The sequence below is a fragment of the Anser anser genome, assembly GCF_964211835.1.
Source record: "Anser anser genome assembly, chromosome: 3".
NCBI lineage: Eukaryota > Metazoa > Chordata > Aves > Anseriformes > Anatidae > Anser > Anser anser.
This window is the reverse complement of record NC_139722.1, coordinates 119,624,984-119,648,447: the sequence shown is the minus strand read 5'-3', so window position 1 is coordinate 119,648,447 and position 23,464 is coordinate 119,624,984. Positions and strand designations below refer to the sequence as shown.

General features: G+C 41.3%; 1 protein-coding gene across 1 annotated transcript in view; it reads right to left on the bottom strand.

The window, feature by feature from the left end:
- Nucleotides 1-16,331, bottom strand: part of LOC310896545 (uncharacterized protein) — a 52,222-nt gene extending 35,891 nt beyond the window's left edge. The window contains exons 1-3 of the mRNA XM_083828961.1: nucleotides 16,010-16,331; nucleotides 8,752-8,833; nucleotides 802-1,028 (exon numbers count right to left, since the gene is read on the bottom strand). Of these exons, the coding sequence (XP_083685087.1) occupies nucleotides 802-1,028; nucleotides 8,752-8,833; nucleotides 16,010-16,149 (449 nt within the window). The 5' untranslated portion in view covers nucleotides 16,150-16,331. The remainder of the gene's footprint in view (nucleotides 1-801; nucleotides 1,029-8,751; nucleotides 8,834-16,009) is intronic.
- Between the last annotated feature and the right edge of the window lie 7,133 nt (nucleotides 16,332-23,464).

The following is a 23,464-nucleotide window of genomic DNA, read 5'->3' as shown; positions in this document are numbered from 1 at the left end:
CTTAACTGTGATTCTTCATTGACATTTGGCACAAGTTTAAAATCAACTTCGCATAGAGATAGATCAATTCCAGAACTGGCTTTGACTGTATTCTCTCACTAAGAAAGCAGACAGAAAATGAAGATCAAAGTTTAATTCTGTAGCATGCTTTACAAATGAAAATACAATGCCTACCTGGGATGTAGCATCTCTTTTTAATTTGTCTATGGTATGCTTGTATGTAACTGTGACAAGTATATTCTTGCTCTGCTTCCAAATATAATAGCATTACAGAAAATAGTTTTGATGATGAAGAAAACAAACATATCTACTTTTCATGTAGCATTCAACATTAGCCAACAATATGGCTACAGACAGCAGAAAGACCACTGGCATTTTGACAAAGCTTTGCTTTGTTCAGCAGAATTCTCATCAGGAGCTCACGAAGGTTCCCGCGAGCTGTAAGCAGGAGATAAGCAGTTTACAAGATCTTCAGCTTTATGGGGGCACACCAGCAGAAGCCCAGGACTTAAACCGTTTGGGGCAGAGGTTGTACAGACCTTACCAATGCTGGGCATGGGTGGCTAAAGTGGAAACCTAGAAACTAACAGGTACTTCATGCAAACCAAGAAAGTTTTCTAATGTAGACAAAATGGATGCTGAACTCTTTGGAAGATTTGGCCTATAAAAGGAGTTCAATAAAAAGTTTCTTCCTCCAATAGGTGGTATGAGGCTTAGTGGATGAATATTTGTAGAGCACTCAGACCCTGGTATGAAAAGGTGCTGTAAAAGTTCAAAGTATTATTGTTATGGCATACTTACTCAGCGAGGCAGCGAAATATCAAAGGCTTTCTTCTCCCAGCTGGCTCAGTCTTATCTTGAGGAACTGTTGGTGGGTGGTGATTGCTCTCAGGGACTGGTGATGACAGAGAAGCGAAGGCACTAACCTCGCCTGCAGAGCTGCTCTGGGCACCCTCCTGGATCAGCCATGGCCTCAGTTCCTCCTCAGTGCTTTTCAGCCCGCACACACCCTGTTCCCAGCAAAAAGCCTGAAATGAAAACAGAGAGAGCTCTGACACCTGGCTAATGGAGGCACTCAGGCAAGGGCTTTCAATTGTGACTGGTACATTGGGAAATAATTGATACAAATTGCCTCAGACACTCAAGGCTTCTGGTCCTCCTTCCCACAGGCTATTTTTAGGCCCAATTAGGCAGATAAAATGACACAGGAATTAATTTTTGTACGTTCTAATGCTTGAGCTGTTGGATATTTTTTTTAAGGCTTCTACCTAGATATATGGTAAATGACTGAACTACAAAAAGCAGATAAAGAGATTTTTTTTTCTTCCTTTAATGAGATGTTCAAGCACTGAAAAGACTTGCTCACTGTAAAACCACTTATAGCTGATTGCAGGGGAATTTCCTCTCACCACCTTAAACTCAAAGCAAATAACAGAATATGAAATAACACATATTCTTGGCATCAGACTGCATGAGAGCTCCCCCAGGTTTGCTGTAATGCAAAGGCTAGCAACCCACCCATTAGAAGCAGATAAAATACAATTAACTAATTCATTATATAAATGTTTTGGGTGGGGAGATATGAATCGGCTTATCTTTATTATTGTTATCATTATTATTAGCTGCCGTTTGCTAAGGCTGAGTTTTTCAAAGCCGTCTTTCACATTAAGAAGTCCAAATCCCCTTGCTAAATCCACCCTAAATTTGATGTTGATTGCTTTTGCAAGCTACCGGAGAACGAAAGCAGGGAGAGCAGTACAACTGGCTAGATAGCATTATTCATGGCAGTTATTACGAGAATTTATGGATAAGCCATTCCCATGCTATTTGAATGTAATTCATGCATTTGGACTAAAGGGAGATACATTAATGCTCCCCAGAAAACCCCCAACCTGTGTAACGTTTTCGAGGAGAAGGAGCTATTGTGACTGCAGCGGAAAATCAAAGCCTGACTGCCGGCCTCTGTGCTTACTGCGCTGCCATGACGGCCTCCAAAATCTCAAAGCTCCCCATTCCTCTAGAGCAGGTGAGCTGTGAAAGCACCGTCCGCATCCTGGCCTTCCAGCTCCGAGGGCAGCGGCCAGAAGGGTGAGATGTTGGCTGTTGCAAAGCCAACCAGAGTTTTGCCACTGCCTTCAACGGGGGCAGCATTTTATCTTTCTAGTACAAGCTGATGAAAAGCTCTGCCTCAATCGAATTCCTGTGGCTTAACATGTCAGCGCATGTTGGCTGCGCGGTGGTGACTGCTCGTGTGCATGTTCTCAGCCTGCAGGACATGCCAGGAGTGCCACTTGCCCTACCCCACAAGGAAAGAAATGTAGAGAGGTCATGATTTTGCATTTGCCATGCTCAGGGCTTATGGGAGCTGCTACTGACGCACAGTAGCTCGAGTGTGAGCCCTCCGTAACCTGTGTCTGACACTTGACAGTAACGAAGTGGCACGCGTTTATGAGATGGGGAACTGATGGGCCTGGGCAAAAATGGGGTCATAGGCTGTGGGAAGCCCTGATACGGCCGAGCAGGAACATTACAGCCTGATACAGGGCCCTGACACAGGTACCCCAACCCTAGAGGAACAAGTGCTCCATTTTTTAATGTAAAGACACTGCCAGTTTGTAGCATTTCAAGTGGAAGTTAGCCATGAGCTCCCTGTGTTTTGATATCTTATGCTACAGGCCCAGCGTTTCACTGTCCATCTTCATGTTGAGTACAATAATTAGTCTAAGGAAAGTACCCTGCCATGTAAGCCAAGCTTTTAAGAGTCTGATACTTAGCAAAAACCTTTAAGTTCACAGGAATGAAAATCTTTTCTCACTTAGTAGTACTTTTTTTGTGGTACAACACACTGCTCCTCCCTTAGTTTCTTTGTGATGGCAGCACACGTATAACCTTCGGGTCCATGTTTCTTCACTTCATGTTTCTCTGTACCTCCTAAGCCTGTCTCAGTACTAGTGGAGTAATTAAGTTTTCCCAATAATGAACTACAAATCTGGGACACCAAAACCTCAAAATATCAGCAGGTGCTCAACATTAACTGCCTAAAACATTAAGTTGTTTTAGACAATCCATCGTGTAACCTTACCTCAACATAGTGTATTGAACTCTGCTTTGTGGTAAAGCTTACAATGCTACTTTTCCTCACCCCCTGATAATGCAAAGATCTTCTCTGAAAGAAGATTTTCTTCTCAAAGATCTCCTTGAAAGAAAAAACAGAAATATTTTGTAATAAGACATTTTTGAAGACTTGCAGGAAACAGCTGGTCTTCAGCAAGGACTCTACCAAGGTGATGAACTAGGAAGGAAAAGCTGAACTTCTAAAGCAGCAGAAAGGATGATCTCGAATGCACAGCACTGGGGCAGATCCATCTTCCACCCCTCTCTTCTGTAACAGGGATAATGGATTTTACCAAAACCCCAGATCTCAGCATCTCTATAGCAACACATCACTGCGAGGTCATTGCCTGAGCACTCAGCACCAAACCCATATGCCCTACCTCTGAGAAGTGACCTGAGATTGAGCGCAAGGACTGCTTGGCTGCACCCAGCCTCGGGTTTTGGTGCCTAGATTCAACACGAACAGCTGAATCCCATGGAGAAAATTCCTTTCCTGTCTGTAGTGTTTCAAGAAACCTTTGTAAGGAAGGACAACACAGAGGAGAAGAAAAAGGATAAACTGCTGTATACATCTAAAATGTTCAAAATAAAAGTTTGTTGGTATCTGTAATAGCAATGTTCTGACAATATGTTCACACATTCAAGCCTTCTTGACTTTTCAGATAGAAATTACTCCAAAAAAGCAAACATTTTGTTTCAGACTCATTTTTTAATGCCCATAAACATACCAGAGATGAAAGGTACCTGGCTGAATTTGGGTAAAAATAGATGGGATTTTGAAAAGCGGTAAGAAATGCCTGGGAAAAGTGACCTACATATGGTCTCAATCATGCCAATGGATAACCCCCACATTACCCTTTAAGAGGTCATCTGATAAACATCAACATTGGGCTTTTCTCACAAACCCAACACCTACAATTGCTTCAGGCTACTGTAATATGGCATGAGAAGTTAAATTAGAAGCATATATTTTGTAATAGCACCTCTGAGAGGGAGTCTTCAAAAGCCTGTGCCCCCATTAAAGGATTAGAAGACCAGCATACATATCAGCAACTATACTCCATCCAAAAAAGAAACAGAACAGGAGACAGAAATCAGCATTTTGTTCTGATTAGCTGCTTTGATTGATGTACATTTCTTTATTACTTTTATTTTTTTTTCCTTCTCCTAACTGCTGCAAACATACCATTGGGGAACACTATAAAAATACCACAGTGAAGTACCACTTTCAAACTTTCCCCTATCTCTCGTGGGTCCAGTGATGATCTTTCCAGAATACATGTTGGTAAGGCACAGCAAATAAAGAAATCTCCAAGGAGCTGATAGTCTGGGGTCCAATTGTTTTCAGGAGCGCCCAGAATACAAGATAGAGACTTAGAAATAAAACAATTCAATAAGAATGGGGTCATTAAATATTTCTGGAAATATGATAATTCTGTATGAAACAACTGAAAAGATTAAAAAAGAAGCAAGGATAATTAGAGTCAGTACTTTACATAAGCACTACTATTTAATTTCAGTATCTTCCCTCCTGGAAGCAAATACATCCAGTTTTCCTGAGAGCTAATATTTTGAGGTTATCTGCCCCAAAGGCAGACAAGAAATAGGTTGGATTGTCCAATAAGGATGAAGGCAAAGGGCACATCCTAAGGATTAATGACTGGCTGAGAATTTGGAGGGCTTAAGGTGAAAGAAATTCTCTGTACCAGGGTCACTGATGAGGTTAGGATATTTTTAAACTGGGGAGGAAACCCCTAACAACTGTTTTTGTACTTGTTCTGTTCTTGTGCCTGATTATAGTGGGACAAATTCAGTGAGCCTCTCCTTTCATCTACATACAGGGCTAGCACTTGTAGGCTTTAAGAGTGGCTAGGTGGAAATGGGAATTTGCTGCCATTTTGATAGCCTCCTGTAACTAGTCAGAAAATTGTCTGCATGCTGTTTTTTTATGGATTGTCCTATTTATTTCATTCCCACCTCATCTTTTCAGCTCACACATCAGGAGACTTCATTTCCCCTGCAAAATGTCCTCTCTGACTCTTGCCCAAGAAGAGAGGCTCAGGCTGTGTCCCTTCTCTTTCAGATTTCACTTCCACCATGGAGGATCTGTTGTGAGGGGCACAGATTTAATTCCCAAGTCTGTTCAAGGCAAGCAGGGCATGAAGAAAGGGGTCTTGCTCTTCCACAGACACCGTAGCTCTGAACTCCTAAATTATCTGGCTCTAAAGTCCTAAGTAATCCCAATGGGTTTTCTCCCTATTGGCCTTAGAGGGGTAGAGTATTTCAATTAAATTTTCTTTCCCAGCTCCTACTGAAGAGGAAGTATTTCTGAACCCATTTCTCCCAGTGTCGGTGTATTTAGCAGGTCCTGCCCTCACTGACTCCTATCTCAAGAGTGTACAAGCAGGAGTGGGCTGCTGCAGCAGGAATCCAGAAGCTGAAGCTGTCAAACTGAGTCTTACTAGATACCAAAGGAGCTAAGAAAAGAATGGGTGTTTGTTGTATTTCTGGCAGGGATGATTGCTGAAAAGCCTAGGGAGAAGGATCCCGAGACACCTCAGCTCCCAAGTTCCGATGGATATATTTCTGGTTGATCAATCTCTATGTCTTTGCGGCCGAACTAACTTCCCACTTCAGGCTTTTGACAGCTGGACAAAGCAGGGTTTGAGCCGTGCGTTGCTCTAAGTAAGTGTGGAGAGATGTTTTCAGTCTGACCTTGCCAAGTCAGTCCCTGGCTTGGGGCGTTTGCTGAAATCCAGGAAAGATTTTCCCACTGAATTCCAAGTGGGAAAACCTAACTCTATCCACAGCGATTTGATGGAGTATTGAAGTGACAAGCGTTTCGGGAGATATCAATCTGCCTTATGATCTGCAGAGCCTCTAGCTTCGTAAAGCAGAATATACATACACATGTTGATTTGGTGGTGGTGGTGGAGCTAGTTAAAAGCCGATTACAAAGTATAATTTTTGCAGAGACAGAAGGATTATTTTTAACCACACTGTGGCTGTGTACATGATTAACCTTCTATCTTAAAGAGATAAGATTTGGCATGAGCAAATGTGGGCTTTGGCTTTTTGTTCTTAAGTTCACATATTTTGTTAAAGTACATCAGATAATGAGATGTAAAAGCATACATACGGATATAAGAGAACAGCAAAATAGCATAAAAGCAATGAACAGAATGTAAATGCATAATCGCTGATAAAAAAGAAAACCTTGCATTTTAATATCTTCATGCCTTCCTCTCCCACCCCATTCATTTACTCTTGCTCTTAAGATGATTTAAAAAATTCAAATCGATAGCAAAATTGACATTCAGGATATTACCCTGGATCCCCACGCTATGTTGCAGCGGTTCCCCTTCCTCCCTTGCTGCCCTGCTCTGTTTCTTCCCCTCTAGTCAGACTCGTCACTGGGCTTTACAAGATCGCTTTTGAGACATGGGGCTGTTTTATTTCATATATTGCTTTAGGCATTTTTACTATCATCAGTGTAGTCCTGAGAAAATACTTTGTATGAGTCGAGTATGTCACATGTTTATCTTAACTGCACTAGCTGATACTTCTTAGAGACAATACTGAGCTTTTTAACATCCTGCAGAGTGTTTCTGCTCTGTTTTGAATTGTCAGCTCCTCCATGATGTCTCTCACTGACAGTGAGATGCTCAGGTCTCTACCAAGCGGCCCAACTTCTGCCAGAGCTGGACAGGTGCAGCACGGAGAGCTTGGACAATGCACTTGCTTGCTCCTGAACCCTCTTTTCACCTGGCAATAGCTAACATTTGTGACTAGAGTGGGGCAGTGGGTGAGCAGCCACACACCTCCCTGTAACCCCGCACTGCTCCGTACCAGCCGGCCCCGCGCCTCTGCCTGCTGGTAGCCGCCAGGCAGGCACGACTGCAAAGGCGAGCCTGGAACAAGCAACAGAAAAACAAGGCGGCTAACATTGCATTTAGAGAACTTAAAATGTGTAAATAAGTTATGGTATTTACATACTGACAGACTGCTCAGCTGGAAATGGATAAAAACCCTATTAATTTTTAAACATAGAACTGATTTTATCAAATTAATGCCCCCCTTACACTGAATGCGAGTTTGGTCCCCTAGCTAAATCCTCAGCTTGTATGTTCTGAAATTTCTTCACCTAAGCCCATCAAGCCCTTCTGCTTTACACCCAGGGAAGCCGTGACCCCTGATTTCAACAGCTACACTGTGTGTCAAAGGCCGGGAATCCTGGATTATCCCACAGAAGTCAGTTCCCAAACTCCCTCATGGCATATTAAACAACAACATGTTCAAACAAAACAGTGCAAGAGAAAAGCAAAACTAACTCTCGCTGGTTGAGCACACCCTTAAAATCACTTCTACCAGTTTCTGTGAGCAGCCTTTTCCAACACAAGCCCTCTTCGGATAACTAAGAATGTTTAAAAGCCAGAAATGTGGGCTCAGAAGATGCAGGTTCTGCACTGAGGGCTGCCATTGACCTCCTGCACAACACTGGGCAAGTCCCTTCATGTCTCCCTGCTAGCTTTTACAGCTGTAGAAAGGGAATAATGATACTGAGCTCCTTCGTGAGGTGCTTTGAGACCTACTGTAAGAAAAAGGCTGTAAAACCCCCAAATACTTTTTTCTTGGAAAAACAACTGCAATGATAGCACGTGAAATGTGTCACAAAACCATTTAAAAGCTCTCCGCATTTCAGGTTGTGAAACATCAGTGAATTGGTAGCTCAGCTCTTCCCGTTACCCCTCTTTTGTAATGATATTTTTTTTTTAAGATTACTTTTTGAAGTCAGTACAACTGAAAATGGGATTGCTAATTGTATCTCACTCATTTCTAGCTAGAAAGATTAATCACAAGAACCAGATGCTTCTTTCCATCCCTTGACAGACTGATTTTCTCACTGTGGTCAGAAAGGTTAATAAGATATATTAGAGGGAATAACCCAGCAATATCAGTTCTGTCTGAATGAAACAAGAAAAATTATCCCTCTGTTCTTTCTGGGCTTGATTCTTTTGATTACTACTTTCAAATATTGAGCAGCTTGATCTCGAATCCACCAAACCACTACCTGGTGACTCCAGGCTTGGGAATGGGGCTGTTCAGAGCATCACTGGATGGCTTTGCTTGGACATTAGGTGGGGGACAAGGTGAATTGTATGAGGGATTCTCCACAGCCTTGAGTCGTTCCAATAAACATGCAGACCTTGACTGTTCATCACCAATTTATACATAATTTGGCTATGCGGAGGGTGGTTTTCAGCATGCTTTTACATGTGGTTTGGCAGTGTTGAGTCTGTTTCACAGCTTGCTTTTACATGTGGTTTGGCTGCAGCGAGGCTGTTTTACTGTGAGTTTTTTTATGTGGAGCTTGGCTATGCTAATACTGGGGTCTGCATGTTTGCGATTTCACTACCCCTGTAGAAAGACAATGCAGGTCATAAGGCTGAAGAACAACTTAGATCAAGCGAGAAGTAAAACATCTTGGCGCTGTTCCCTACAATACCACAAGAAGATACTCGAACACTGTTACACCCCAGCTTCCTCCATCGTGACCAGAAAACTGCTGCCCCACGTCCTGATGTGAAGGCGTATGTTTTCTGTTTTGGACATGGGGGATTAGATATAAATCCTTACCTTAATTTCAGTGGTGGGATCCAAGCGGCTTCCAGCTATGTCAGCTCTTCTACCTTTGTGTGGGTTCAACGTACAGTAAATACTACAAACATATTACAAACAGAATGTGAACTATTAAGCCTTCTCTTCACCATCCCAAATCACCAAATATAGTTATCTACAGCCAATAATTTCTTTAGGCCTTTTCAGTTGCATAAATTTTAAAGTGACAAAACTCACATGAGAATTGCTGCTTTTCCCAGCTAGACTGTAACAGTCTTGAAGAAATCATTATCCCAACCCACGCAAAACATGCTGACAAACTGTAATGACTAACTCCGAAGCATAAACATGGAAGTATTATTTTGATGCAAAGATCTATGCATGTACTTTGTATAACATTAACTCATTTTGGTGCTTTTGTCTGTAGGTTGACCATGCTATAGCCTTTGTCTCTAGGACGTTAATGAAGTTAATGCCTTTCAAAGCAGCAAAAACATTCACTAACTTTTCTTTCTGGCTCTTCTCACCCCTAGAACAGAGCTGTACATCACTACTTTTCATTGCCTGTATCAAGATTCCCATCAACTGCAATTTTCTCGTGCTATGTACGAATGCAAGATGGAACAGAAACCTTCTCTATTTCCCATCACAGCTCCCAGTGCAGTTCTGATTTTGTTTTTCTTTCTTTTATATGCAGTAACTTAGATTTACATGTACACAGGTTTTATATCATTGTCTCATACCTTGTCTTTACTTTTCCCTGTCAGCTCTTGAAGGAAAGAAGATAAGAACGGAAAGGAAGGTAAAGGGGGAATTACAGTTAAATTCTCTTCCAAGAATTCACCTAAAGAGACAGATATCATTTCCAGATGCTATTGTAAGACTTAGCAACTTAACAGGGCACTAGGTGTCACTTAAAACTTTTAATCACTTGCCAGGGGCTGAGCTTGAAAAAAAAGACTAAGCAGAATATAGTAATAAAGTACAGTAAATGTTACTTGATGCACAAGTTTTATAGAAATAAACATGTTTAGCAGATGAATTAGAAAAAGCAGAACAAATTCTTTCACCTTGGCTCAGTTCTTGAAATGCTAATCTGAGTGAGTCACTGTAAGAAACAAATACTTTATCTGTGAAAACGTAAAGGAAACACTCCACCCATTGATGCTTTGATACAAAGAGAACACTTCATATTAGCAGTTTTTAAAAGGCTCATCTGTAAAAGCTCTTAATAACTTCTGCTCTTTGGTAAAAGTGTTCTGTATCGCATTAAATTGCTGTGATCTGGACAAGAGCTGCATCTTTCAAAGAAGATGTGTGACTGAGGGGAGTCTTCTGGATGATGCTATATTTTACCTTTTGTGTTTTCTTTTGGCACAGCAAACTTGCTAGTACCTCCCTTTCCTGAGTTCAGATTTGGTTTGCAGAATTTCCTCTTCCAGAACTGGGGAAGAGATGCTAAAAAAAAATATTCAGAGAAGGGTTTTTTCCTTTGTTAAGTTTTTTTTTTTTTTTTTTTTTTTTAATGTACATTAATTCTGAATTCCATGAAATAATTTTTTGGTTGTCTGAAACTAAAAGAGACAAACCATAAATATTAAATAGGACCATTTTTTTTCCAGTTAGCATGTATAGAATGTTTTGCAATTTTGATTCAGTTTTCATGAACAGATACAGTTCCATAAAAATGGACAATATTTCTTGAAATTATCACATGCCCTTATTAGAAGGGCATTAGATGCACTTCAGATTACTTTTCTTTACAACTTATTTTGTTCACTTCAGAACTTACTGTGCAATGAGCGAACACTGGAATTTAACAGCTTTAACCATCTCCCATTTATCTTCGTGGTTGCGCTGTAAACAGCCCATATGAAGACACAGAGGTCATCACATGCACTCATAAAACAAAGCAAGTTATGCTGGCAAGGGAACCTGCACAGTCTTCTCTTAAACCAAATTCTTGGTTAAGCCTCTGAAGATAACAGCCAAATTTCCTATGTTAAGAAATGGCACATGGCACCACTGGAAATAGAAAGCCCAAATATTAGCTGGGGGCTCAGACGACAAACTAATGCTTTGCAAACCATCCCACATGTTGGCTGAAATGAACCTGGGGTTTCTTTACTGGCATTACTCTATCTGGTTCATAACAGAGTTCAACATCAGAAGCGCAAGGATTTGTTTTCAAGTTAAGCTTATTTTTGCATATATTTAACCTGAAGTTTTACTGCCTCTCACCACCCCATGGCATTGAAGCTCTCAAGCCAGATCTGGAAGCTAGGAAGTTATAAGGTTTCAAAATTACTTTTGAAATTCTCTCCCAAAACTTCAGAGCTTAAAGCTCCCATATTCATGTTCCTCCCCCAAAATAAGGAAATCCAGAAGCCTTTTTAGTTTGTGCATAGACAGAAGTTAAGATTTGCCCTTCACAAGCACAATTCCCATCTACACTTGCAGGAGAATGCTTGTTGTCACAAGTTTGTGACAGACTGAAGAGTTGCCAAAAAGAGAGGTAAAGTTTCTTCAGCTTTGCATGTTATGCGACTTATGGTGCATTCCCTGTGCACTTTCAGAGATAAAGAAAATTGTGGATCCTTGTCCTCAAAGGCAACACAAGTTCAGCTATACTTATCAAAACACCCTATTTGTAGGCTTGCATGGGGCAGAGGATGTTTTTACCTTCAAAGCCAGTAGGGTGTGATCTTACCCACAGCATGTCTAAGTCAATATTTCTCTGTTACTAGTAGCACCAGACAGCAGGAGGATGCACTATGCACCGAGTAATTCTATATAAATGCCTCGCAGGTACGCAGCATGAACAACTTTTCCCTGGGGAAGTTAGTGCTGAGCTTTGCTATTCCGAGGCTGGTTCCCATACATCCAGATGAGCTGTGCTGGAGTGGCAGACTTCATGACGCAGCCAGCTAGGGCTGCCTGAATTATTTCTTTAAATTATTCCTTCTGCCACCCCACCCTATGCATTGTAGTATCACCTGTATACTCACATTGGCAGCCCCAGGGAAAATGTTAGCACGCATTGGCCAGCAACATTTCTGCTGAGGACAGATATAGGCAGGTATATAAAAAAGGCTCTGGCAGGTTATGCCCTGTATCTTCAGTGAGCAGACACTTCTGCAGAACTGCTTGAGCAGTACTGAAACAGAGGGAAGTTTCCAGATATCTCAATGGAAGGTAAGACGGAAGAAAGTAGAAACTTCTGCAAATACTTTATGGAGAATAATGTTATTTTCCTTTTACTAGTAATTCTCATTTTCCTCTTTCCTTTTTTTATTTTATTTTCCTGAAACCAGACAAAAAAGCAGCCACTGAGTGACTCCTGAAAAACAACCTCCCCATTTTGTGGCATCATGAAGGACCTTAGGCTGGTATCAGGGTTCTTCCATCCCCTGCCTTGACTAGCAAAGGAGGCAGGAAATGAGGGTACCACAAGCAACATCTCAAGAGAAAGAAAGGAAAAAGAAGAGGTTGAAGAGAATTCCATATAGGAACATGGAGCATATAGCAATCCTGTGAGAATGGATGCCGTCAACCCCTCAGCAGTAATATATGAAACTAATGCATTTTCCACCCACTGCTGCAATTAATAAAGGCTGCTGCTAGACACACAGGCTAAGCTCGCTGCTACAGCATTTCTCCAGGCATCCACCACTCTACAAATAACAAATCTTATCCAGTCAGGGTGAGCCAGTTATGGAAGTTTGCCAGAGGCATAAAGAGTAGGCTTTCCTCTCCTTCTACCCAAACAGCCCTTCTGCTGAACACAATGTCTCTACACATTCACACACAAATATATATTACCGCTAACATAATACATCATTGAATTTCAGTAACTTAACATCCACAGCACCAGAAAAATAGCTTGGTTGAGCATTAACTAGTGTTTTCTATCTACCACCCAGAATGCTGTGAAGATACCAAGTTCTATGAGCTTGATACAGAAGAAAACCATATCAGTAGATAAACCCAAACCATGAAAGTTTTTCATATTGTTTTTCTGCTTGTAGATACCTTTGGACTCAGTCTACATGGAAATGACATCCTATGTGCTAAACTCTGGACTGTGCTGGTAGGTGACTGAAGAAATCTGCCAATTCAAAACTCTTGCCTTCCCTCACTGTTCCTTTGCCTACAGATCCTGAATTTAGCCTCAATACTATTTCACCTGTTGAAATGAAGCTCTTCATGAATCTCAGAATGAAGGCATTGGAAGGGGGGAACCTCCGGTCTAGAGATGAGATCAGTCTAGTGCAAGTTTGTAGGTTACAACCAGGAGAAGAATGTTTGCCACCAAATAACGTAAAGTGCAGTTATTTGAATAGAGAAAGGAATTGAGGTAAGAGACCCAGTTTCTGGAGATTATAGAATAATAATTTGCTCATTGCTGAGGTAAGCTGCACTGAAGGTACTCACGCCTGTAAATTTTGACTGAAGCTTCTAAAACTCTCCAGAAAGAATCTGGGCATCATATTCATATGTATTATGTATACTGAAGAAATAGCAAGCAAGAGATGCAGTGTTACAAGGTCTGAGCAGGACCCAAGCCATGACTGACCCATACATGCCAAAAAATGGTACTGAGCTACAGGGACAGTAACAGACTCTACCCTTTCCCCTGCTACCTCCCGGCTAATGAGCACTATAAATTAGCAGTTAATGGGATTGTTACTCAAGACTGCAACACCTGGAGAACATTCAGGGTGCCACTGGTCAGAATTTCCAAATGAAACAAAGCACCCTGGCTTTATAACCAAAGAAATTTCACAGGCTCTCTTGCAATGTACAAGAAAATCCCACTTAACATCAAATTTGCTTGCAAACTAACTTGCATTTTAAGTTGAAATATTTACCCGAAAAGCAAAATTACCAAGTGATTTCAGTGCTCCTGAAATATAAATCAACCAGGAAAAAAAATATTTCCTCTATTTTTCCTCTTTCCCTAGATTTTTTTTTCCCTTTGATACTCAACAGTAGACATTATTCTATCATAAAAATTTTACATTAGCACTGCAGCCTGAACAGGTAACAAGCTACAGAGAAAACCCATACATGCAAAAATACTTGGTCCTGCCTAACACAACTGGAAAAATCCCGAGGCAAGGGAGAGAGGGAAAATAGATGAAAAGACTGTCTACAGCAGTACATCCCCTTGGAAAGTTCAGGTCTTGCATCTTGCCTTGGCTTCCCTCTCGGGAGGGCTTAAAATGACAACAGTTCAACAGTTTGCCATCTTCATGTCTCATCTGGTTTCTTATGTCAGAAATGTAGCAGCATGAACAAAAAGCCTATTTGACTGCTGAAGAAAACATCTTTCCCAGGACTTACGCTGGTGTACATTCAAATGAGAATGCTGAACACAGTCCATGTTTGAGGTGAAGAGAAAAATGTAAGTGCTTTAAATCAAAGCACAGAATGTTTGTGCTTTGATTTAAAATTCATATATAAATAGATTTTTAATTTGTGAAAACCCTAGACAAGACGCAACATGACCCACTGCAAAATTGTTCCTAGACTTCAGTGGCAAAGTCCTGACTGTGATGGTTCCCATGTTACATCCAATTTCAGTGCAATTTTGAGTGTGGTCTTCCAACAAAATCAGTATCTCAGCATGCTATCCTGGATAGCATAATAAATTGCAGTCAGGACTGAGATTGAGGAGGGGATAAAATGGAAAACTTCTCACCAAACTGTAATCAGTAGCCCTTGAAAACTACATACTCTTGCTAAAAATCCCACCATTTTTATTCCTGTGAGCATAATACATTGAGTCTTGTACATAACTGAGTTACTGCTTCAAACAGCCCAAATAGTTTCATAAAATTTTATTGAAATTCTAGAGGGCCAAACTAAACAGCTGGATTTTTGTTTGCTTGTAGTTTTTTATTATTCTTATTAGCCACGCAATAAAAGAATACATTCCTCATTTGGATTATCTACCTTCCTCACTCCTCAAGAATATAGGCATAATGTATCATTCCACTCTTACTAAGTAAGCTAAAATTTTCAGTCATTAATCAATTTAATCACTTCTCAGTTGTTAATCATGCACATAATCTCTATTTGTGGAAAGAGAACCAACTTCTTAAAATGCTTAGGCTTTACCATAGCCCTGAACTTTCCTTTTTTCTTCACAAGAAGCAGGGTAGTATCTGTAAGTAATTTTTTCTGTCATTGCAGAGAGGAAGTTAAATAAATGTACAAAAGTTTTAGAATACAGTCTTTTGGCTATGTTTAAGACAAAGTGAGCGTGGAGCTCTCTGTACATAGCCACATGCTATTCTCCAACCATTCCTCATTCCTGACCCATAGGTGGCTACAAAAATCAAGGGTTGAGCAGGAAACATAACAATGTACAGTAGGAGTACATATACATTTTTAAACATTGCTAAGACCTGGTGCCAAATCCTCTTCAAAACCCAAAAGACTCTTTCCTTTAGTTATGCCATGCTGGAAAACAGTTTTCTGTGTAGCCTCGTTACGGAAGACTTGGTATGTCTGACCAAAAATAGTGAAGTGTGGCAAATGGTCTGGATGAAAACGGTCCAGATGAGGGAGAAGAGTGAAAATATCCAAACGCGTGTTGCTAGCTCTCACCACAGGAAAAAAAAAAAAAATAATCACTTGAACATGGAGAGGAAGGGAGTGTAAACATAGAAAAAAGTCCTCACAATTAGCTGCTGAAGACAGAAGAATCCAAGCACTGCCAACTCACATATAGTCAGCCCAGATGAAGCTTATGATAATGACATTTGAAAACCTGAACATTTAACAACCAACAAGGCCTTTACTCTACAAGCTACTGAGATACCTCTGGTCTTGCTAACCCCCTGGAAGATGCTGAAAGCTCAGGTCTTTTCGGGACTTGACCTGAAGTGAGTGTTTCACATTGTCAAGAAGTGACCTAGATAGAAATAATTGCCTTAATACAGCAGGCACACATTTATATATATTCTCAGAATTCAAATATATTCCTTCCAGTGTCTTTTGACTTCAACTCTGGTGGAAGTCCCTAAATTTGGCTTCCAAATCTGGCCTTTTGATGAAGCAACTGCCCAGCCTCAGTGGATATTAGCTACCCCCGAGATGGCGTGTCCAATGTCAGAAAGGAAAAGAGAGTAAATATGTAAAGAAACCAAAAACCCACAAAGTCTTAACTGAACTTTCCCAAGGTTTGCTTACATAGAGATTGTTTCAAGTGCAGTAGCACACAGAAGCCAATCAACCAGTTTGTTTTTTAAGAGCTATGACCACGTACCTCTGTAAGCATCCCCCAGACCTGCACGACAGCCTGCAGTTGGCACATCTTGCTCTCGTGTGCATGTCAACTGCACAATTGCACATGAAACCACTGCCAGCAACATTATTTACAGCTATGGACATGGTCATACAGCGCATGGCAGAGCTTACAAGTGTTCCTCATCCGAGCTACCTTCCTGACACCCTAGTGTTCATCACATCAAAGGAGGAAACAAACCTTTGGATATCTTAAACTCTTTTTTAGCTTAACTCTCCCCACCACAATCTTTCTGTCGCTCAACTAGGAGGTCAATAAGTACATTAGCATGTAGTAGATCCTCAGCACAACCCTCCTATTTGTCCCGAAGCTATTTTGTTCCACTTAACTAAGGATAAACAAATAAGTAGAGCAAAGACAGAACTTTGTGATAGTCTTCTTGGTAGTTGTAAGGTATCCCAGGGTGGCAGGCAAACAGAGCTTGCTTCACAAACCAGCCTCCTTATGTTATGTATGTCTTGAAATAATAGCTTGCAATTCTAGGGCTCCATCAGCTGATTCTGCTGATTCACATTTTTTTTTTTTTTCAGAAATCTTCTCGGGTAAGGCAGAGTAGCAAGGAACCTACCTCTTTCAAATAAGTTTGAGGGTCTCTCAACAACTATAATGCTAGTTTTAATGTTCGATAGGCATAGAGCCTCCCCAAGGAGCAGTTACCAAAGCCTGAGATTAAATGCACCCCCAGAGCAATGGGGACAGGGTGCGTAGGTGGGGGCTCTCAGGTGTGGTTGGTGGCCCCAGGTAAGGCTGGTTAGGTCAGCCAAGGCCTGTTAATGCACTCAGGGTCACGACAAGTTGTTTCTATTCCTGCAGAGCCTTGTGAGGAGGAGGAGATGTGTTTGTTGTTTGTGGGGTTATGACACTGGGAGAGCAGTTGTGTTTGCCTCTCTTGGCAGCTGATTTACAGTTCACAGGACTTCCATAAACAGAGTTTGGTGTTGGGATCAGGAAACCAATGCTTACATAAATACGAGTTTGCTTCATATCTGCCTGACAATATACAACACTCCACACACCAATGGGGTAAAAGGACAGTGCAGAACCTATTCTTAGAAAAAGCCAAAGCCTGCATTCACAGAAAGGTGGAAATAATACCTCTCTCTCTCTCTCTCTCCCATTTGTCTTCCCTGTATATCCCTGACTAGAGTTATATACATAAATATAAGATAGGTATTGTTTTGTGTTGCCAAAATCTGTAAACAAAGGTCCATCATGTGAGTAAATATCATATATTTTATGATCTTTCATTCATAATTTCCTGAAGGAAATAAATTAGGAAAAGAAAAAGGGTGTTTTTCACGAGCACAGACTAGAAAACACAAAAGCTTAGCTTGCCAATGCTAAGCAGACTGGTGATCCCACACAATTCAGCAGGCCCAACAGTAGGAGTAGATCTCAGCTCTCACATTATATAGTTAAAAGGCTGCATCAATAAGCAACTTCAAACACATATAAGTTAGAGCATAAATGCCAAAAATAATCCCTGGAAGTTCCAGCCCTTGAATCACTAGAGCCCAACCTGTCGGAAAGATTCACTATACATCCCAGACTGCATATAACAGGCCCAAACTGGGTCTGTTAACTCGGATCTGGTGCCAACAGCAGAGGCCAGAATATGTAGGTGGCCTGTTTTGAAGGAAACCTGTTCCCCACTGCTGCCATGTTAACAATCTGTTGTTGAGTCAGACAGAAAGAAACCTCCTTACCTCCCTCCCTTCCTGCCCCATCCACTGTCCCTGCAGCCGCCTGTCCTGCCTTCCTAAAGGCCCTGCCACTTGTCCACATTACGGTTTTGAATTCTCAAGAACCACTCGAAATTTTGTCAAACACTGAATGGGAGATGATTTTGTCTGACTATAGGGAGCTTTATAACATCAGCAGCACAACTTAAGTTGGTGTTTTTTTCTTCCTTCCTCCCTGGACACATGAGCTGTTCCAGAACTTGTATCGGAATATTTGGTTCTCACGTATATTTATTTAGTGAGCAGTGGCATTCCTATTTTTATAGCTTTGAGTTTTTAACTTTCTTGTTAGCAACATTAACAAGGTTTACAGCATATAAAGTGAGCTGTGGCATTTAAAAAATGTTAGCCTAATGTAACACCGGCTTTTTTTTATATACATGTTCAATTGCAAACTCCTACTGACAGGCAGAATGCATTTCTATGTCTGGGCAAGTTTATAGATGGTGTTCCCACCTCTGGGCCACAAGGTCACAAATTTGTTTCTGATTCTATTAAAGAAACACTCAACAATGGTAAGTTTGTGTGCTTTATTTCTATTTATTTATTTATTTATTTTATGAGAGGGGACTGTTTTATGTGATCCAAGATCTTAAAGATACTCCAAGGAATCTCTGTTGAATGCTGGGCTTTTCACCCCCATGCCCTGACCAAATAACGCTGGCTGCAGATTTGAGAAGCTTTGTCTGGCAGTTAGATAAAACAGATTTCAGGGAAATCTGACATGACTGAAAAAAGAACAGGCAATGTCTCTCTAGCTTGCCCATGCATAGTTGCGCTGCCTTCTGTGGTATTTCAAAGCAGTGGGATTTGACTCTGCATCAAAACGATGTACAGGAGGTAAAGATTCACAAGACTTGTTCTCAGTTGCTATTTCTGCAGCAGATCCTTTGTATGACCCTGAGGACCTCACCCCAAGGCTTTGCCGCGGAGCCTTCCATGTCTGTGGGATGGAAGGAACAAGTTTCCTCCCTTGCCTGCCTTCATCCATTCTGCAAGATTTTAGAGACCAGTCACTGATAAATCAAGGTACCTATCTCAGCAAAGGCTTCGTGCTCTCTGTATTAATAGGAATATTTACTGATCTCATGGTAAGGACAGATAAAAAGATGAATACTTCAGAGATGGTTCCTATTGCCCTACAAAATACCAACCTTAGTCTTTTCTGGAATTAATTTAGCTGGGTATTTTTTCCTTTATCCTGTGTGATGGCTCCAGTTGCAGCTTCCTCACCGTAACTGTTTGTGGATGACACCAAGCCCCGTTTAACAAGGGGGGGCAGCACCCAGGCTGGCTGCAGCCATCACTGACCTGAAATGACTTTATAATGTGCTCTAGGACTTCACAGCTACAAACGTATGGACTGTGGGCTTGAGAAACGAGTGGGGACCAGCAGAAAGACTGAGCTGATGGGGTAGAATGAAGAGTACAGGAAAGAGAGAAACAGCACTTGATGGAGGGAAGAGGGGAGGATAAGCTTGTATCTCTGTTGAAAGGACTTCGGCATCACCTATAACTGCCCAGAAGGCAACCATGAAAATGCAGAAGGGCAAGAAGTGCACCCATTTTCTAGGATGCCTGGATTACTGTGGGTAGGAAGATCAAGGCTTGGTATCAAATGCCTCACTACTGAAGGGAGATCAGCTGGAATAAAGCAAGGAGCCAGAATTTGTAGGCTAGGAAAAAAAGCTGTTCATGTTGCAACAGAGCACAGGAAAGAGAAATTGGCTGCAGTGTCTGACTGGAGGCCTTTTAGCTACATGAGAGGACTCCAGGTCTATTCTTTTTCTAATTTCCTTCTGCCCCCAAGGAAGCTCCTGGTGGAAATTTGCTTCCATTTATGGGAGGACTGGAAGAATGAGGGCCAGACTGTGACTGAGCATCTGGCAATAAGAGGGTTCAAAGCAGAGGAAACTGCTCACGCAAGATTTGAATGTGCTATTCTGCACTGATAATTGACCTGTGCAAGGAGTATTATTGCTGCCACTGCCACTGTCGGACATTACAGGCAGATATTTTTGAAAAGTGCCAGTTCCAGAAACTCTCTCAGGCTCAGATCCTATATGATACCTTAGCTTGCTGAATATCATCACTGTCACAGAGATTCTTGTCACCAAATGAAGTATTAAGTCATCCTTTGTGTATTATCATCTGCTTCAGATTCTCCCCTCCCTGATACCTATGGGTTTGGCTATTAAAAGGCAGTATGACAACCACAAAACTATTACTAAACATCTTTGCTCAGAGGAGACATTTCTTCCTAACAGGTATTTCTGTTTTTCTGTGCTGTATTTGGTTACCTCATAGATAATGGTTTATGATCACCATGAGATACCTTCTCTAAAACAGGTTGTAGCTTGTCTTGCTCCTCCTAAGGATGGAAAGTTTTCTTTTGGCTTTGAAAAAAAGTCAGTGATTTTCTCAGTTAAAAAAAAAAAAAATCCATACAGAAATTGCCTTAAAATAACAACCTACAGGTGAAAACAAGGTATATATCCTCCTGCAACGAACAGGCAGTTCTGCACTAAGACAAAGACTCTACTCCACTTGGTGTCGTCTTTATTCAGTTGTTACTGTTATAAATCACTCAGGCAGTTTACAGCATCAATTCTATGGGAAAAAAATGTATTTTTAATGTGTTTGAATATTTATCAGAAAAGAATCCAAAGGGGTCAGGGTGGCTTATCCACGAGAGGCATGATTTATAGCCAAGGAATGATCAATTGCTTCACATCATGTTCAGGCTTTTGCTTCGTTAAAAAACAAAACAAGAAAAAAAAAAACCACAGATATTTTGATCCAGGAATGGTGAAATGTATTCAAGGCAATGGGGAGTCTTTGATTTTTTCACTGCTGGTTGGCATCATGATGGGGAAAAAAAAAAAAAAAAAAAGGTGGATCAGAATTATCTACACAAAAAAATAGCAGATATTTATCTTCCATGTTTACCCCCACCTACAAGACCTGTTTGTTCGATAGCTTTCCATAGCTCCTCTGTCCTAATAGGCATATAGAACAAAATACTTTAAAGCACTTTTACTCATACTTTTCCACTGAGGAGTTTTCCCTCCTGAAATACTATACAAATGTGAAATCACTGCTAAAACATAGTAGAGTGACAAATATTGACACTCATTTTGCTCAGCAGCATTCCCTACAAAGTGATATTTTAGTGACAGTGTTAGAAGACACGAGCTTGCTCCTTGGAGAGAAGGGCAAGTGCCCAGAGCTGCTGTGCACATCTGGTTTGGTTTGGGTGCACTAGCCTCAGCAGCACACACTGTGAACACCACACAAGTGGCTCTGTTCTTCTGTAGTACACTAAGAACTAGATCACCAATGGGTATAAATGAAGGTAATGACACTGAAATCAATCCAGCTTCTGCTCTGCTCATGCCATCTCTGATGTCAGTCTCCCCAGTACCACAATCACACTCCAATCTGTTGTAATACCCAGCCACCATCATGCCACACTTCTCCAGCCCTTCCTGTAGCTACCCCATGCCCTGTGCTTTCAGAGGCTCTCCCTTCCCTCTGTCCCTCCTTCCTTCCTCCAAGAACTGGCATCACTCAGCATTTTGGCTAGGAGACCAATTCTCCAAACTGAAAACATCAAAGCATATCTCTGGTTAGATCTCATCCCAACCCTCTAAGTTTGTTGACTTGGAAAGTGAATAACTAATAAGGCAGCATGCCATTGTTTTCTGTTTATTATAATGGAAATAAATTGTTGGCTCCAAGTCAGGCACTGATTGTTCCTTTGATATCACTGCCAGGAAGCAAAATAAAATGGCTTTTTAAAAATCACCTTTCACAGGGAGTGCCACAGGCATTTGAAAGATGAGCCTTTTTCCATGTCAAAGGACTTCCAGAAGTGCCAAACACACTAAAACAGAAATTCAAATCCTTCCCTATTAAAATAAAAAAGTGCAAGCAGGAACACAAGAGAAGGATCGCCAGGGCAGCAGGATGGCCCGCTTGGCATGCTGCATGTCATGCAAGCACTCGTCAGGCTGCAGCAGAGCTGGCCCTGCAGTGCAGAGCACTTCCTGAAGAATATGGAACGCATCCTTTGCATTTTTTTCACTCAAAAAAGTATAGGTGGGCTGAATGAACTACTCCCTGTGCCTGGCAGCTCTTACACTAATAATGAGAGATTTCAGAAGCCAAAAAGATGGAGGAGGTGCTTTGCCTCAGAACTTGAACAACCCATAAATCTTGCTTGTGTGGGTTTTTTTTTTCTTTTTTTTTTTTTTTTTTCTAAGCTACACAGAGTGGCAATTTCACTGTACCCCAAAGCCTTCTCAGCATTTTATCTCCTTCCCTATAGACTTTAAGGTGCAAACTTTCAGCTGCTTGAATTTCTCTCAGAGTGCTACCACCTAACGAGGGAATGTGTTGTACACCGGCACCACTGTTACATGCACAGAGAGAAGCTTCCTCATCAGAGGTTGTAGCTGGATCCAGATCTTAAGCGACCCGGAGCACAGCGGTGTTTGGATTTCATGACGTGCTGCAGTTTGATTTGGCTTGGAGCAGGGGATAAAGCAGAGTGCCAGATTCAGATCTCAGGCCAAACTTGGATTTTGTATTTCAGCTACCAAACTTCATCATGGTTTGGCAAAGTCATGCTCTCACCTGCTCACGCCATGTGGAGAACACCTGTGATTTGCTGGAAGGGCGGTTGGTCGTGCTGCGAGAAACTCCCTGTTCCAGAGCCAGCCTATGAGAGCCTGTTTCTGACTCGGGCTGCTGCAGATGGTTTTGTGTGCTGGGAACGCAGAACCACTGAAACATGCTTAAACTCTTCAACTGGAAAGAAAAAAAACATTTGAAAAGAAAAGCTGTCAGGAGCAGACTGCAGCTTTACACCTCCCTTTGTTGTCACGACTGTTGGAACCAGTGCAACCTTTTTGTTCATAAGGTTGAGACTCATGCACAGCAGCAGCACACCCTGAGAATAAACTGGGAGAACTACATAACCGCATCGCTTTCTACAACAGCCTGCTTTACAAAGCATCCATCACACTGCCTAGGGATACATTCTTCAGAATCATTTATTGTAAAACATGCTGGAAGATACTTTTTCCAAAAATCAGAACAATACCCATAGCTTAACTGGCAAAAGATCTGTGTGTGGCAAACAGCATGGTCTGCTAAATGTTAAGGTCCTGTTTGACACAGACTGTGTGCTTACACTTGGCTCTCAGTGCATCCTTATTCTGCAAAGTACTTGAGCATATTATTAACATCAAGGATGATTCAATGTCCACCAAAATGGGGCAGTATAACTGAGACCTCATAAAGTGCTTATGACATAGGTGCTTTTCTGAACTGAAAGGTTTGAAGGGCTCCCACCAAAATGCCCTGGGATTAAGTAGAAACTTTCCATTGCCTTCAACAAACATTCAGCCATAATAAATCCATACTTTTTATACTTGTTACTAGCTTAAAATGGGATATTTGGAAAGGAAAAGGAAGGACTTTTTTTTTTTTTTCCTCCAGATAATACCATCTCTTCTCAATTATTTCTGAGAATTAAGAGTGTGATTACTGACCTGTAAGCACCTGATGATCACACTTTGGTTTGAACTTTTTATGAGTGTATGTAGGTTTGCTAACTCTAGCACTGCCCAGTAATTTATTTCCCAAGTGGGTAATGAAAGTCATCTGG